General features: G+C 48.6%; 1 protein-coding gene across 1 annotated transcript; it reads left to right on the top strand.

Moving 5' to 3' along the window:
• Nucleotides 1-14,921: 14,921 nt before the first annotated feature.
• Nucleotides 14,922-16,514, top strand: KCNA6 (potassium voltage-gated channel subfamily A member 6; the record flags this gene model as incomplete). Its single annotated transcript, XM_084254782.1, has 1 exon — nucleotides 14,922-16,514. The coding sequence occupies one exon, from the start codon at nucleotides 14,922-14,924 to the stop codon at nucleotides 16,512-16,514; it is 1,593 nt and encodes a 530-aa protein (XP_084110908.1).
• Nucleotides 16,515-16,817: the final 303 nt, after the last annotated feature.

Here is a 16,817-nt window from a genome sequence, read left to right as displayed (position 1 = left end):
CGCAGCATCAACACAAAACATATGAGACTTTAATGAAAAGGAACTTTAATACAATTAGGAAACAATACAGGAAAGGCAAAGAATATAGTTTCTAAATCAAGCACCCAAAGTTACCCATTCCTTTGTGGGTAAAAGTCCACCCAATCAGGATTGGCCCAGAACAAGACCCCAAAGCCTGCCCCAAGTCTAAATCATCTTCCAGTGGGGACCCACAGAAAAGGATCAGAAACTATCAGACAAGTCTGGAAGGAAAAGAGCAAAATCAAAATCAAGATAAAAACCACCATTGTCACCTCCCCATGTGGGTCTCTTACCCACAACTGGTGTCACCCAGTCCATGACTAAAAGGCAAGTGCAGTTTCTTCACATGTCTCTCTGCTCCATGTGCCTCCTCCAGGTGTCCTCCTGGCTCTCCATCCTGCTTCCTTCCTTCCTCAGTTTCCTCTGCAGCTTCTTCTCTCCCTGCTCAGCTTCACCCTCCCTTGGGTGGGGCAGGAAACCTGGAACCTCCCCCTTTCCTGGGGACCATCCTGTTACACTACCAGTTGGATGGCAGGTGCCCAAAGGCCTTCTGAAAGTTGGAATTAAACCCCAGAGTCCTCTCCTACAAGCCCCTCACTCTGTGAGAGTAGCAGAGACCTAGGGAAGTGCATCCCAGACCTGGAAGCCAGGCTCCCTGACCTTAACTTCAATGCCAAAGGCTCTGGATGTGACTGTCCTTGGCAACCTGTAAAGCTTCATGGGAAAGTGGGGACACTGTTAATGTCATCATGATCATGCATCTGTCCCTTGGTCACTTGGATGGGAGCAACAGAAGGAAGGTAATGAGAGCATGTCTGTGGTGTTCCCTTCTCTCCAGAACAGCCATCAACTCCCTTCTTTTTTCCCTGCACCCACTTCTACCGCTCCTCCACTGACTGCTCTTTCTGTCTCTGGACTCTGGCACCCTATAAATTGTGTTGGACCCAGGCCTGGGTGGCAACAACATATACAGAGAAGAGGGGCTCAAAGAAGGACCTTTGAGTGTGTGAAGGGTGCCTGGTGAGGCTCTGACCTGTTCAGAAAAAAAAAACCAATGAAGTCTGAGGACCTCAATGAAGTGCAGAAGATCCCCCCACCCCCAATCTCTTCCCTCACCCCTTACCTCCTGCCCCAATCTGCAAGGATTCGCAAGTCCAGACCCAGGAGGAACAAAAGCATTGCCACCCCTCTGTGGCCAGAACCCACTGACCTGTCCATGGTGTCTGGGAGGAAGGAGGACCTCCTTACACCAGGCCATTTCCAGATCCCCGAACCACCGAGAGCACAGGCAGGAGGAATGAATATTTTATAAAAGGCCATAAAACATAATTTGTTCCTTTGAGTGAATTAGAGGCTGTAGTTAAAAAAAGAGAGAAGTTACCATCCGTGGATCAGGAGTTTTGCATTATTTATCCCCAGCATTTTCATTACATCAGAAAAGGAGGAGAACCAGAACATTAAAATCACACCCTTTGCTCCTCAGGAAGGGAAGCAGCATCTTGGAGGTTCAACTACCTACACCTGAGACCCACTGGACTGGAAGGGGGGAGGTCAGTGACACTGCCTGGGGCACTTGGGGGCAGGACGACAGAAGGGCTTGGAGGAAAGCTTGGCCCAGCCAGACCTCACAGCTCCTATTTGCATCACAGGGGCCTTGGGCACTATGGGGGAGGGGTGAGTGATCCCTTCAGGTGGAGTTTCCCTTCTCTGTGAGGATCCTTCATTGCCAAGCGACCTTTCATTGCCCAAGATTAGAAGGAGAAATGTAGCTCTGAAGAGTGCCTAAGAGCAGACATCATCCCTTCTCTGTTCAGGACACATCTTTGAGACTTTGTCTTTTCTCTCTATTTTGGGGATCTACCTGTTCTACCCTACCTGTTCTACCTAAATTCAACTACCGATACCCCCAATTTCTGACCCTGGGGGAAAATTGAAAGCCTTTTTTTTTTTCATTTTGTTGCAGAGTGATTCAATGTCTTTCGCCTTAAGTTCTCCATCATCAACCATATCCTGGGCTTTGCCTTCTTCACCATAAAGTCCTTTCATTTGTTTTCATAACTAAAAGGGTATTCCACCCATGGCCTCCCACGTTCAGAAAAATCAAACATTTCCAAACTTTGAATCTATAATTTCTTGAACTATGTAAAGATTCCAGGACCATCTCTTGTTATCATACACAAAGGGAACGTCACTCCATTGGTGGGAGAGGTGGAAGTTCATTTTCTTCATCTTTCTAGAACATACCCTGAAAGTCATGATTGTTTTCTGGTTCTTCCATTATTGGACTAGCGTTTGGTACCTATCTCCTCATCCCTGCTATTGCGGGCCATGTCTGGAATTAGATGTGGCTGGCCGCTCTGCTTTCTTCCTTTTTTTTTTTTAAAGATTGATTTATTGGGCCTCCCCGGTGGTGCAGCTGTTGAGCGCTGGGTTGCGAAGCTGCCCGTGGCCTCTGCGGTGCCGGTTCGATCCCCGGCTGCTCCCTGGCCACCGGAGGAGGGTCCCACATGGCGCGCAGACCCCTCCTGCCGCCCGCTGCTCCCCTCGGCAGTGTACTTTTGTCCTTCTGCCTGCTCTGCTCCCTGCTCTGGCTCTGGTGAATTCTCTCACCCTCCCGCGCTTCTGACTGTACCCAGTGCTTGTACAAACAAATAAATAAATAAAATGCCTCTATTAAAAAAAAAAAAAGAGTACTGTGCTAGGACTCAAAAAAAAGAATAATTAAAAAAAAAAATTGATTTATTTATGCATACAAGAACTGGGGTACAAGCCAGAGGTGTGGAAGGTGAGAGGATTCACCAGAGACAGAGTGGGGAACAGAACAGGCAGATCAATCTGATGGAGGACAAGAATAGAAAACTGGAGAGGAGGCCTCACAAGCCAGGACCTGACATACACAAGGAGGTGGGGGTCGAGAGGAATAACAGGACCATTATCCCAGCTGTAGAGGTCGTGACACTTAGGCACCAGTGCCTTATCACAAGGCATGAGACCCAAGCAGGATTAGATGCTTCAGGGACTGGAGCACAGGCCTGAGGGTAAAGATATAGAGATTGGGCCCACCCTGGAATCTCTGGTCCCTTCCTGGTTTTGCCTGTTACCCAACATCAGCAACAAGCAGGCCACTCCATGGAGGAGAGAAAAGGGCTCTTTTCTCTCTGCCCTCCCAAAGAGAAGAGGGCTAAATCAGGGCAGTCTCTGCACAGGCTGGGGCAGCACTCCCCCTGCCCACCTGTGACTATGCGGGTGCCTCTTTTCACCAACTCTCTCCCTCTGCAGGTCAGCACTGGGTCTGCCTCCTGTGACTACGCAGGTGCCTCTTCACCAACTCTCTCCCTCTTCAGGGCAGCAGGCTCCTGCCTGCCTGTGACCTGTGCCATGCCGGGACTTTACTGACCTCCCTCGGCAGAGGCTGCTCTCCTCAAGGCTGCCCACCTGCCACCATGCAGGCCTCTCAGCAAAACCTGTCCCTTTCCCTAATAAACCTGTTCTTTAAATATGACTAATATCTCTGTCTCATGGAGAAACTCTCCTGGGAAACTCACCGCGTGCCCCTGAAATGGGAGCTCTGGTGAAACCTTTCCCAGAGTGAACCTGTTATAGAGCAACCCCGATATTAAACGGGTTCCTGGCTGTGGGTCCTCACCCGCGCGCTTTAAAGAGACTTATGAATACTCTACTACAGACACACACAAAAGGGTTAATAAAAGGTTTATTTACAAGAGAAAAAGAAAATAAGGAAAAGGTACAACTCAGGGAGAAAATAGGGAAATAAAGTCTTTAATGCGTCCTACCCGATCCGACGACCTGGAAACCCAAAGTCACTCTCAGAGCTGGCCGGACGCTGCGAGCTGGCTGAGAGCCCCAAAATGGAGAGAGCCCCAAAGCCCACGTGTCTGCCTTTTTGTATCCACCTGGCTGCTTAACCCCACCCTCAGGTCCCAGCCACCTTCCCTTTGGTGGTGATGGGATTTGGAGTTCCCAGTGTCTTTGGCTTTGACCTGGGGTGGGGGTGGAGTCCACAAAGCCTATATGGAATTTGCTTTGGGACATCCTTTTCCCCCTAACAAACCCAAGGACCCCAGCACCCTACAAAACTCCATCATTTTGGTGACTATGAAGGCACTCTTCACGTCATCTGGTGCCAACATCAGATCGACTGAAAAATACTGCTGAGGGGAGCAGTGGGTCAGTCAGGAGAGGTCTGCTGTACCATGTGGGTACGTCCTTGGCCAGGGGTAGAACTCATGCTGCAGTGGCTGTGGATAGTGTCATAGGTTGCGTCTTAACCCCTTGCACTACCAGGGAGGCCCCAGCTCTGCTTTCTTCTACCACCCAATCTCCATCCTGCTGTGGGAATGCGTGCACACACACACACACACACATCCCCCTAATCAATCATATGCAGCCACATAGGGTTTGCTTTTATTCCATCTTGAGAGGGTGGTGTTATTGTAGATGAAGGGAGATCTTATTGGACCGGGTGGTATTCCTTATATTACCTGCTTCCTAACCAATGCTCTCTGCATAGGCCACTCGTCTCTCTTTCTTGGTTACTTTAGCCTCCTGTTTCTCATTGTTATGAGAACCTGTTATGTGAAGGATATTATAGCAAGAGAGTTTCCTTGTGTTCACAATGTTTGAACTTTCTGTGAATGTGTGCTTCTCTCTCTGATTGTCACTGCATCCTAGGAGAGTTTGTTATAATCCATCAGGTAGAGAAGTCCTGTTGCACAGGGAATTGAGAGACTGGGATTTCGGTCACTATAACCATCCGACCATGGAAAAGTCATTTCCTCATTCTAAAGTCCTATTCTGGTATCAGCAAAATGATGCAGCTGATTGAGTAATGTTTACTGTCACTCCTAAAGCTGGTTTTCGATGATTTTATTTTCTCAAATTATGTTCTACAGTGCACACCTCTCCCAAAATGTAAGGTTTCATGAAAAAGAGGGTTTTGTGGCTAAATCCACTTGAGAAACATTGGGCTAAATGATAATAAATGTATTAGAGTCTTTAATCTTGTAATACTTGCTGTGAACCTCTCTGAGAGAGTGTCAGATTCCTACTTGGGGAAGGGCAGGGAGAGAGAGAGAGAGAGACAGAGAGAGAGAGAAAGAATGCAAAACTAGTAAAGAACACAATTTGAGAATGAAGAACAGAATCTTTACAACAGGAACTCTCGCCTCAGTTGCTTTTGAAGCTCAGTACCCAATAGTTCTGCAACCTGGAAAATTATTTAATTTCTTGTGCTTCAGTTTTCTCATTTTTATGAGGTAGCTGGGGAAAACTATCTCACAGCTCTTAGAAAAGTACTTAGAATAGAATAACATTCATTGAATGCTTATAATTAATTCTTACCATCTTTTGTAAACATTTATTAAAAGATTAATAGACAAAAGATATGACAATTTTTTTCATGAAGACAGACCAGTCCACAAGCCCAGATGATGTGAACCAGACACAAGTTATTGCTACCTTAATGGAACAAAGTTAGGTTAGAGAATTGACAAGGAAGAGCCAAAATTTGAAAGGGTTCAATATAAACACGTGAAAATCTCTACAGAATGATATGGTGTGAAGTGGGCTAAACAATAATGAGAAGAAAAAAGTTGGCCCAAGTTAAGCTTTTGAAATGATTTTCAGGCTATATATTCATTCATCTTGTGGCCACAGAAAATAGAACCTTCATGATCTCTGTGTTGTAATGTATCTTCCAAGCAGGAGAGTAAGTAGGTATATTAGGAGAGGCTAGGTTATGCTGAAGTAACAAACATTCCATTAATCTCAGTGGGTTATAGTAAAAGAGTATTTATTGCTGGATGGATACTACATATCCATCATTGGTGTTTTTTTTTTTTTTAAAGATTTATTTATTCATGCATATAAGAACCAAGGTACAGGCCAGATGTGTGGGAGGGTCAGAGGATTCACCAGAGACAGAGCGGGGAACAGAACAGGCAGACTGACTGAAATGCACTGCTGAGGGAAGCAGCAGGAGAGACAGGAGAGGTCTGCTGCACCATGTGGGTATCTCGCTGGCCAGCCAGGATTGAACCCATACTGTAGAGGCTGCAGACAGCTTCACGGTGCTGCGCTCAACCGCCTGTGTCACCAGGGAGGCCCATCATCACTGGTGTTCTTAATGGCTCTGCTCTATGTCTTTCAATCTGGGTCATTGGCTGATGGAGCAGCTATATTCTCACGTGCTCTGCATCTTCACAGCAGAGGAAAAGAGTCCTAGTAATTAAGTCCCACAGACTAGCTATGACACATGTTACAAGTCGCCAGCTAGAACTAGTCACATGACCCCACCCCACCAAACATGGACCAGGAAGAACACAATCCTACCAAGTGCTCAGTAGGTGGAGGATTGCAAATATTTTGTTAGTGGCAGCCTTGATGACCACCAAATGCTCTTTTAATCATGAAATGTTGAGCTTTCAGAGGCAAAATGCACCTACTCACTCTCCAAGGGAGACAACCCGAAGTCCTGTCTAGGCCTGGTATCAAGCTGAAATTCTAGATGCTACGGAGAGACATGTAACATGAGAGAGGGGTTCCTAGACCACTGTTTTCTTCCACTGGAAGGTTCTTTTATTTCTGAGATCTACCTTGGTCTTACCTGAGCTGGGCCTGTGCACCATATCAATCTTGGGGGTTAAGCAGCTTCTCAGCCTGCTTCTTGTCCATAAAAATTTAGGGCAAATTGTTTCAAGTCTTGAACAGCCACGAGTGGTTTAATCCATGCTGCCTTTGAGTCTGACAGTCTTAAATCTTCTGTTCTGTTCCAGGCAGGATTATGTGACAATAGCTAATGACCATACTGATGGTTCTTCTTGAGATGAACCTAATGGGATAATTTGACTCTTATCAGTTTTTATGGGAGGATTTTAAACCATTTTGTCCAATTCAAACGCCTTTTTTGAGGGGAGGGGAGCCACACCTTTAATTGGGTTTTTGCTTTAAAACACCTTATTCTCTTCCTAGATGTCAACAGTGGACATGGCTATCTTATGCTTGATTTGGTCCAAGATCTATCCTAACCAGCCCTTCTTGCAACAGAGGTCATTTAGGTTTTCTTTGCTTCTTATTGGACATGAAATCCCTGCATTTTGTTCTCTGCCTTGCCCATCTCATCTCTGCTTGCTAGCTGCTTCTTGTCTGAGCTCATCTGTCTTAAATTACAACATCAGACACAGCCAGTAGTAGCCACCACATAATACCTGCAATGTGTATTCAAACTGGTTCCTAGATATGCATGTTTTAAGGCACATGACCTGCTTTCTACGCTATCAAAGGAGACAGTTTTTCAAATATTTTGTCACTTGTAACATGGATTGTTTCCAGTAAAATTTCTTCACTGCCTGTCTATTGGCCACTGAGCCTCAAATTTTAGGCTTTGGGTTCGAACAGTTTCTCAATTCTGGGTACCACTATTTCTGAATCAGTTTTTTTTTTTTAAAGATTTATTTATTGATTGATTGATTGATTTATACATACATACATACAAGCACTGGGTACAGTCAGAAGCGCGGGAGGGTGAGAGAACTCACCAGAGCCAGAGCAGGGAGCAGAGCAGGCAGAAGGACCAAAGTACACTGCTGAGGGGAGCAGCGGGCGGCAGGAGAGGTCTGCGCGCCATGTGGGACCCTCCTCCAGTGGCCAGGGAGCAGCCGGGGATTGAACTGGCGCAGCAGAGGTTGCGGGCAGCTTCGCAACCCAGCGCTCAACCGCTGCGCCACCGGGGAGGCCCTATTTCTGAATCAGTTTGACTAACTATGCTGGGGGAATCACAAGATTCACCAGAGGATTAGAAGAACAAAGGACTATTTCTCACTTATGAACAGCCCTATTTGGCTGGGGATCCAGTCCATGTCACCTCACTCTGGAACTGCCCTCACTCCTCCAGAGCTGCCACCCCCTGCAGTGATGGTGACCGCTGCAGGGCAGGACTGAGGAAGACTTCTGGCAGCATTTACATTGGTGATTAAACATTTGGGTCCAGATCTGCTCATTCAATTCTCCACTTTTTGGTGGGTTTAGAGCTGGAGAAATTTGGGGAAAAGCACCAATAACCAGCTTAGTAGGGGAATGGCATGAAGAAGCAGGCTGCACACTTGTGATACCAACAAGCTCTCTTGGGATCCTCCCTGAAAGATGAGGCATTCTTTATAGATTTATTTCTTGGCATGATTACTCATTTCCTAAGGCTGTTGATTTGCACAGCACAGATGTCTAATGCATTCCTTTTCCAATATACAGCTTCACTCAAGCGAAAGCTGTTAGATTTTTCTCCAGTGAATTCTGGAGCTTCACCATCACCATCCCCACTTTGTGGCTGATATCATCATCACCACCACCATCATCATTAAAAACTGTGACAAGGCTGCTAATTACTAATGATGTTTATCTATAGACTATGTATTTGCGTTTGGTCCCAGGGAAAGTCCAGAAACAGCGAGGCAGGCACGGTGCTTCCAAAGACTAAAATTAATAGTGAGAGACTTTTTTTTTTAAGATTTTATTTATTTTTATTTTTATTTATTTATTTTTTTCCTTGCAGAGGTCATACTTTCTTTTTTTTTTTTATAAATTTTATTGTTATATTCCCCATACAATTGCAGCCCCCCCCATTCTGACCCCAATCCCTCCCCTCCCGCCCCCGCCCCCCTAAAAGTGTCTCTGGTTCATAGTTTTTTGTTGATTTTGATTTTCACTTTCTTATAGTTATTCATTTTCCTGGTCCCTTATTTAAGTTTTCTAGATTCCTGCTATGAGTGAGACCATCCGGTATTTTTCTTTTTCTTTTTGGCTTATTTCGCTGAGCATGATCCCTTCCAGCGCCATCCATGTTGCTGCAAATTGCATGTGTTTATCTTTTTTGAATGCTGAGTAATATTCCATGGTATATATGTACCACATCTTCTTGATCCAGTCATCTATTTTTGGGCATTTGGGTTGTTTCCAAAGCTTAGCTATTGTAAAAGGTGCTGCTATAAACATAGGGGTGCAGGTGTTCTTTGGAATTGATGTTTCTGTGTCCTTTGGGTATATACCTAGGAGTGGAATTGCTGTATCCTATGGAAGCTCTATGTTTAGTAGGTCCAGAAATCTCCACACAGCTTTCCACGGTGGTTGGACCAGTTTGCACAATAGTGGGAGACTTTAATCTAAGAGTTATGCTATCAAGTGTGAGTAGGAGACAATGATTAGTTTGTAGAACAAGAGGGTGCTATTGGCAGGAAATTAAGCCTTATAGTTCAAGGCATTGATTTCTTTTTAATGTAATTCTCAGATGACCAAATTGGGGTGTGTGTGTGTGTGTGTGTGTGTGTATGTGTGTGTGTGTGTGTGTGCGTGTGCTCACAAACGTACATATATGAGGAAGGTACAAAAGGAACAAAAGGAAAATAGCAAAAATTGTCTCAAAAATAAAGTATGACTCTTTCATTAATCTCCTCTGTTTCCCCAGATCAGAGCCTCATTTCTTTATCTCTCAGGAGAGAAAATGGGGACAGCCTAAGAGAAGGAGGTAAAATGAGCTAGAAAGAAGGGAACTGGGTCACGTGGGACTGTCTTAGGGTCAGAGGAACTTCTGTCTGTCTGTCCTGAAAGACAGAAGATGAAGGGCAGTGAGCCTTGCCAAGAGGTGACACAACAGTAAGATGAGGGACACGGTGTCTGATCCATCATCCCTGCCCCTTCCACAGAGGCAAGCTAAAGACAGGCAACTCTTCTTAGGGAGAGTGTGTGTATTCCTGTGCACAGTTGTTGACTCCGTAGGAGCCAAAGGAGATGCCCAATTACCAATCTTTCCCCCCACGGGGGCCTGCGTGTGGATAGGCAGTGAAAATATCCATTCTCAGAGATGATTCTGAGAAATGTGGCTGAGTCTACGAACATCATGCTCCCTTCCCAGAGAAAACTACAATGATCCTACTGCCAGGGACATGGCAAGCACACGCACTAGTGCACACATGTGTGCACACCCGCGCAAAGTAGAAGAAAATGTACTAAAAGAGACTGGGCATATAGAGTAGAATCACCATTTTTATACCTGGATGGTACCTCTTAGTGTCCAGGGCAGAATTAAACACACAAATGATTACCAAATGACATGTCACATATGTGTACTCTCTTGGCTGCCACATACGCCCATTGTTTGGTGATTGCTCCCTCCTGGCATCCTTCCCTTGTCACTGTGCACGCCTGATCTGCGTAGATAGTAGGTCCCCATAGATGAGCATGGGTTCCCACACGAGGATGGAGCCCTGGGGTCTGCTCCCTGGATGAACATTTTGTGTTTTCCTCCCACTCGTTGACAGCCCCCCATCTCTTCACTGTCTCCTTTTCCTCCTGAGTTTGACCTGGAAATGGTAGAGCACCGTGAAGGACTAGTTCTGGTCCTTGGTTATATTTCTTTACCTTGTCGTCAATATTCTGTCTCTCTAGAAGACTTCAGTGGCATGGGCTGAGATATTTCTAAATACTTTAAATTCACAACTCATAAATTGCTCTGCCATATTGCAGACCTGAACACAGTCACCTCCTTGACATCTGCATTTGCATGTCTAATTGGCCTCTCCAATTTAATATGTCTAAAAATGAGGTCTTGATTGATGCTCAAGTGTTTAACCCTCCTCTTCCCTTTCTCAATCAATGGCATCACCAGCCCACGCAGTGGTTCCAACCAACAACCTGGCATTTCTTTGTTCAGCACCGATTTATAATGATTCTATGTCCTTAATGCCTCCTCAAGCCCCACCACCACCTCTACGCCCCATCTCCACTCAATTTACTTGGTACAAATCCCTGTCGTCTTTTCCCCAGATTGCTGCAGTTTCCTAGTGTTTCTGTTTCTTCTTTTGCACCTTTGTTGTTCGTCCCTCTCACAGCCTTGATGCATCAATAAGTCATATCATTTCATCTCCCCTCTGTGTGAGATATTTGTTGGCTTCACATGGCCTTTTTTTTTTTTTTAAAGATTTATTTATTTATGCATACAAGAGCTGGGGTACAGGCCAGAGATGTGGGGGTTGAGAGTATTCACCAGAGACAGAGTGGGGGACAGAACAGGCAGACTGGCTGAAGTACACTGCTGAGAGGAGCAGCAGGCGAGTCAGGAGAGGTGCGCCATGTGGGTATCTCCCTGGCTGGGGATCGAACTCGTACTGCAGAAGGTGTGGACAGCTTCACAGTGCTGTGCTAAACCCCTTGCGCCACCAGGGAGGCCCCTTCTCATGGCCCTTAAGATAAATCCTGAGCGCCTCCCCCTATCGGCTCTCACCCCTGTTCTTCTTCCCCCTCATCTTGTCTTTTCTCCTGCTGGACCATTCTTTTTTTTTTTTAATCATCCTTGCACACCCAGGACATTTCCAGCTCAGGGTTTTTTGTGCTTGTCTGCCCAGAATGCTCTTCTCCTACTTCTAGCCTCATGGGTTCATTTTCCTCTTTGAATTCTCAGTTGAAATATTACCTGAACTTTCTCAACCACCTCTTCAAAATTAAATCCCCAGGTTTATTTCTGGCATAGCATCCTGTTTATTTTCTTAAAGCATTGACTACAATATGTAAATATCTTCTTTCCTGTCAAAACTTTCTATCTAAAACATAATGTATTTATTGCATGGAGATGTCAGCTCTTAAGGGCAGACAGCTTGTGGAGTTCACTTCTAAATCCCCTGCACCTGGCACTTTGCTGGGACCCAGTAGTTTCTCAAGAAAGTTTTGCTAAGTTAATAAATGACCCTACCATCATGTCTGACTTTAGCTACAGCAGGACAGATCCATACTGAAGTCAGCGCACAGTGGATGCTGAGCCCTGTCACCTGTCACTGGAAGCAGTGCCACCGCCTAGGATAGAGGACATGTCACTTGTCATCTTTACCTGGGAGCTGGCACTTCAGAAAGTGTGATTTTACTCACTCTTAATATATGCTTGAGAGGAAGGATCTAGGCATGGGGCTTTTCTAAAGCTAAGAAATGAGTCGATTTCACAAAAGAACTAAAAACAGAACTCTGATTCATGAATTTGCTAATGGCTTTTCCCTCCAGGGGAACCTCCCTGTGCACAGTGAAACCTCTCTTGGGGCACAGCCTCATGCCTGATGTGAAGGTAACCATGGGGCATCCGCTCTGCCTGCAAGTTGGCAGGCAGAGCCAGCCAGGCTTAACCCATGGGCTTCCGAGCAGTGGTTCCTGCCACCGCACCAGACCATGAGCCCTTCTGGCAGATCCTTCCCAAATTTATTACAGGGCTGCTTTGAAGCATGACTGACCTAGTTCACAGCCTGGTGAAGAAAACTGGCGATAATGAAAATGAACATGCAAATGAAGAATTCATTATACATTTTGAAAACAAATACAAAGAGAAATCATGAGTAAATCAATTTACAACCTAGAAAATAGTAACAGATAATTAGACAAGGGTAAAAGAATACCTTTTATATTGTATTTGCTGTTGGTTTCTTATACTTTTTTTTTTTGAATGGAGTAACTCACTTACTCAAAGTCTAAATTGCTTAATTACATAGCCTGTAAATAGGAAAACTATTGACTGGGTGACTCTATACACTTGTTTCTTGCCTTTCATGGAAACATGCCAGGTGAGAGGAGGGAGGTGAATCCAGCAGTGTCATGTAGAAAGGAAGCAGAGCTGCTGTCTGCAAGACTCCAGAGGGACAAGACTAGGGAATGAAGATGCAGGGGCATGCTAAGCTCCCCCAACCCACTCAGCACCTGACATCCCTGCTTCACCACCAGGAGCCTTGGTTCCCTATCTCTTTCTACCCTTCTGGGAGCAAATGCTGCTAAGAATGACTGTGGTTTTAAAAAAAACCAACACACAATACAAAACACTCCTGCATGTAGCTTGTGGTCTGATTGTACCATTAGGTATCATTCCTGTCATTATCAACAAAATGATTGAACGTGGTCAAGAAACTACACAAAACATCTTGTAGATGTCCTTCATTTCATTCTGGCCAGAGTCAGCCACAAAGGAGAAACTGAGGCAGAGAGAAGCAAATGTCAACCGTAGCTGAAAGTGGCATGCTAAACCAATCACCTCCACCTTCCCCTACCAGATCTCAACCCGTTGCACCTGGTGAGAAAGATGGGCTCCCTGGCAGAAATGGATGGAAAACCAACCTTACCTCTCCCCTTCTGGCATGTTAGGGAGAGTCCCTATCTACAAATTTTGGCTGCCACCCAAATACTGCCAGGCACATCTCCTTGTCACATCACCTGGCAGGAGAGGGCATCTTTCTCATCTGGTTGTGAGGACTGAAGGAGACAGTACAGGTAAGGCACCTGGAATGCGGCTGGCTTCTATCACCAAATGCAGCTATTATTTTTATTAACACATATTTCCACACCCCTTTCCCTCACCCTTTGGAGTGGTCTGTGTAATAACAGACTCTCGGGATGCATTCCCAGGGAGGCTGGGAGCGAACGAATTCCAGGGACTGGGCTGCTCCTCTGAGACGCCTCCATCTTCACGGAGGCTTCTGCCTTAAGTTCTTAGGTCTCCCCGGGAACACTTCTGATGGGAAGTGGAAGAGAGCTTTCCAGTGCTTCGTGCTGCCATCATTTCACACTTCAGGAGAGAGCAGCCTCGCCCTCCCAGGCTTGCAAGGAGAGGTATGGAATTCTCTGGGGACTTGCATGGGGGCAGCACCGTTTAAATTGGAAGCTCCTAAGACATCTCAAAAATATCTCCTCTTTTTTTTTTTTTTTAAAGTAAAGATTGGAGAAGCCTGGTGAATAGGTTTTCGTAAACACAGAGGGATAAACTAGGATTGATTTATTTATTATTAAACGTCTGGGGGAGCGCAGGCACAATGATCTGGGCTGTGTCCCGGGCGGGGTGTGTTTTCTTATTGATGAAATGCACTGCGCAGGTCAACTCCTCCGTAAACCGAAATGGGAAAAGCTGATTGCGGGGGTGGCGTGGGGGTGTGGTATGAGGGTACTGCTGCTTCTTTGGAGGGGGGCCCTGAGTGTGCATGTGTGAAAGGGAGAGGCGTGCCAGGAGAGCGCGGGAAAGACTCCCGGGGAGGCGAGTGTGTGTCTAATTCCAAGGCGCCCTGGTCGCCGCAGCCCCTGGCGGGGCGAGGGGTGTGATGTGGGGGTGGGGTGGGAGGGGGCAGCAGGCGGGGCCTGCCACGTCACTTGGAGAGTGTGTTGGGAAGGAAGGGCAGAGCCGGGAGCCGAGCCGCTGCAGCTGCGGCCGCTGCAGTGCAGGCTCGAGCGGTGGGGAGGTGGGTTCCCGCGCCCCGGCTGCGGGGCAGCCCCAGGGCCCTCTCCGAGGCCTGCGGCGAGGCTCCTCGGGAGGAGGTGGCGGCGGGACCGGCGACCTTGGCCAGACGCTCCCCGCGGTGGACGCAGGGCGGAGGCCGAGCCCCGCCAGGAGCCCTCGCCGAGCGGGAGGGAGGCGCATCTGGCGCCGCGGCACCAGCGGCAGCCGGGGGTCCTGAGCCGTGCGGGCAGCGCAGTGGGCGCTGGGAAGCGCCAACCGGTGTGGAGGGCGGACCCCGCGCCCGGGAGCCCAGGCTCAGGCACGGCGGGGGGCGAAGCCACGCGTCTTTTCGGGCATCCAGTTTCACACGGGCCGGTTTGCGGTTCCAGGTATCCCAGGAAGCTCTCGCCCCAAGCGCGGTTAACTGGGCGCGCGGAGCCAAATCCGCTGCCGGCAGGTCACCTCCCCAAGACCTAGCTTCGCTGCAAGCAGAGCTTCAGGGCTCACGGACCCCACCCCTAGGGCAGACCGCGAGCTCCGAGGATCGCGAGCCCCACCCTAAAAAGAGGGCGCCGCCGGGCGCAGGGGAACCGTGCCGCGCTCCGGGGCTGGTGCCGTGGGCGCCGTCCTAGTGGCGAGGGCGCACCGCCGGGGGGACATGCGATCGGAGAAATCCCTCACGCTGGCGGCGCCGGGGGAGGTCCGGGGGCCGGAGGGGGAGCAACAGGATGCGGGAGACTTCCCGGAGGCCGGTGGGGGCGGGGGCTGCTGTAGTAGCGAGAGGCTGGTGATCAATATCTCCGGGCTGCGCTTTGAGACTCAGTTGCGCACCCTGTCGCTGTTCCCCGACACGCTGCTGGGGGACCCGGGCCGCCGCGTCCGCTTCTTCGACCCCCTGCGCAACGAGTACTTCTTCGACCGCAACCGGCCCAGCTTCGACGCCATCCTGTACTACTACCAGTCGGGGGGGCGGCTGCGGAGGCCGGTCAACGTGCCCCTGGACATCTTCCTGGAAGAGATCCGCTTCTACCAGCTCGGGGAGGAGGCCCTGGCAGCCTTCCGGGAGGACGAGGGCTGCCTCCCCGAAGGTGGCGAGGACGAGAAGCCGCTGCCCTCCCAGCCCTTCCAGCGCCAGGTCTGGCTCCTCTTCGAGTACCCCGAGAGCTCCGGACCGGCCAGGGGCATCGCCATCGTCTCCGTGTTGGTCATTCTCATCTCCATCGTCATCTTTTGTCTGGAGACCCTTCCCCAGTTCCGCGCTGACGGTCGGGGAGGAAGCAATGGTGATGGTGCGAGCAGGGTCTCCCCGATTTCCAGGGGGAGTCAGGAGGAAGAGGAAGACGAAGATGATCCCTACACTTTTCATCCCGGCGTCTCCTCTGGAGGAATGGTAGCTGGGGGCTCATCCTCACTAAGCACTCTTGGGGGCTCCTTCTTTACTGACCCCTTCTTTTTGGTGGAGACTCTGTGCATTGTTTGGTTCACTTTTGAACTCCTAGTGCGCTTCTCCGCCTGCCCCAGCAAACCGGCCTTCTTCCGAAACATCATGAACATCATTGACTTGGTGGCTATCTTCCCTTACTTCATCACCCTGGGCACCGAGCTGGTGCAGCAGCAGGAGCAGCAGTCAGCCAGTGGAGGGGGCGGCCAGAACGGGCAGCAGGCCATGTCGCTGGCCATCCTCAGAGTGATCCGTCTGGTGCGCGTGTTCCGCATCTTCAAGCTCTCCCGCCACTCCAAGGGGCTGCAGATCCTGGGCAAGACCTTGCAGGCTTCCATGCGCGAGCTGGGCCTGCTCATCTTCTTCCTCTTCATCGGGGTCATCCTCTTCTCCAGCGCCGTCTACTTTGCAGAGGCTGATGATGACGAGTCACTCTTTCCTAGCATCCCAGATGCCTTCTGGTGGGCAGTGGTTACAATGACCACGGTAGGTTATGGAGACATGTACCCCATGACAGTGGGGGGCAAGATCGTGGGCTCGCTGTGCGCCATCGCGGGGGTCCTCACCATCGCCCTGCCGGTGCCCGTCATCGTCTCCAACTTCAACTACTTCTACCACCGGGAGACAGAGCAGGAGGAACAAGGTCAGTATACCCATGTCACTTGTGGGCAACCTGCACCGGATCTGAAGGCAGCTGACAATGGACTTGGCAAGCCTGAATTATCTGAGGCCACCCGGGAACGGAGACCCAGCTACCTTCCCACTCCACATCGGGTGTATGCAGAGAAAAGGATGCTCACTGAGGTTTGATTGACACAGGCAGGGCTTGCCCGAGAAGGATGGCGCTGAGCAAACAATCCCTTAGGCTTCCTTCTCATTCTCTACTGTTCTCACCCTAGCACCAGTTGACATCCTGACTCCCTCCCCTATACCCAGTGGATGGCATCCAGGACCAAATGCCTGAACTGTCAGCCTTGTTGCTCGATCCCTGCAGCATTCAAGGTTTATCCATCTAAATGACATTTTAGAAATTCTAATGGTGCCACCCATTCGTGACCATCTTCTGTCACTGGATGTGATTTCCATCTGACCTTCCCTCAAGACTCTGATTTT

Source organism: Talpa europaea (assembly GCF_964194135.1).
Source record: "Talpa europaea genome assembly, chromosome: 15".
NCBI lineage: Eukaryota > Metazoa > Chordata > Mammalia > Eulipotyphla > Talpidae > Talpa > Talpa europaea.
Note: the sequence above shows the minus strand (reverse complement) of the source record. Positions and strands in the feature narration are given on the sequence as shown.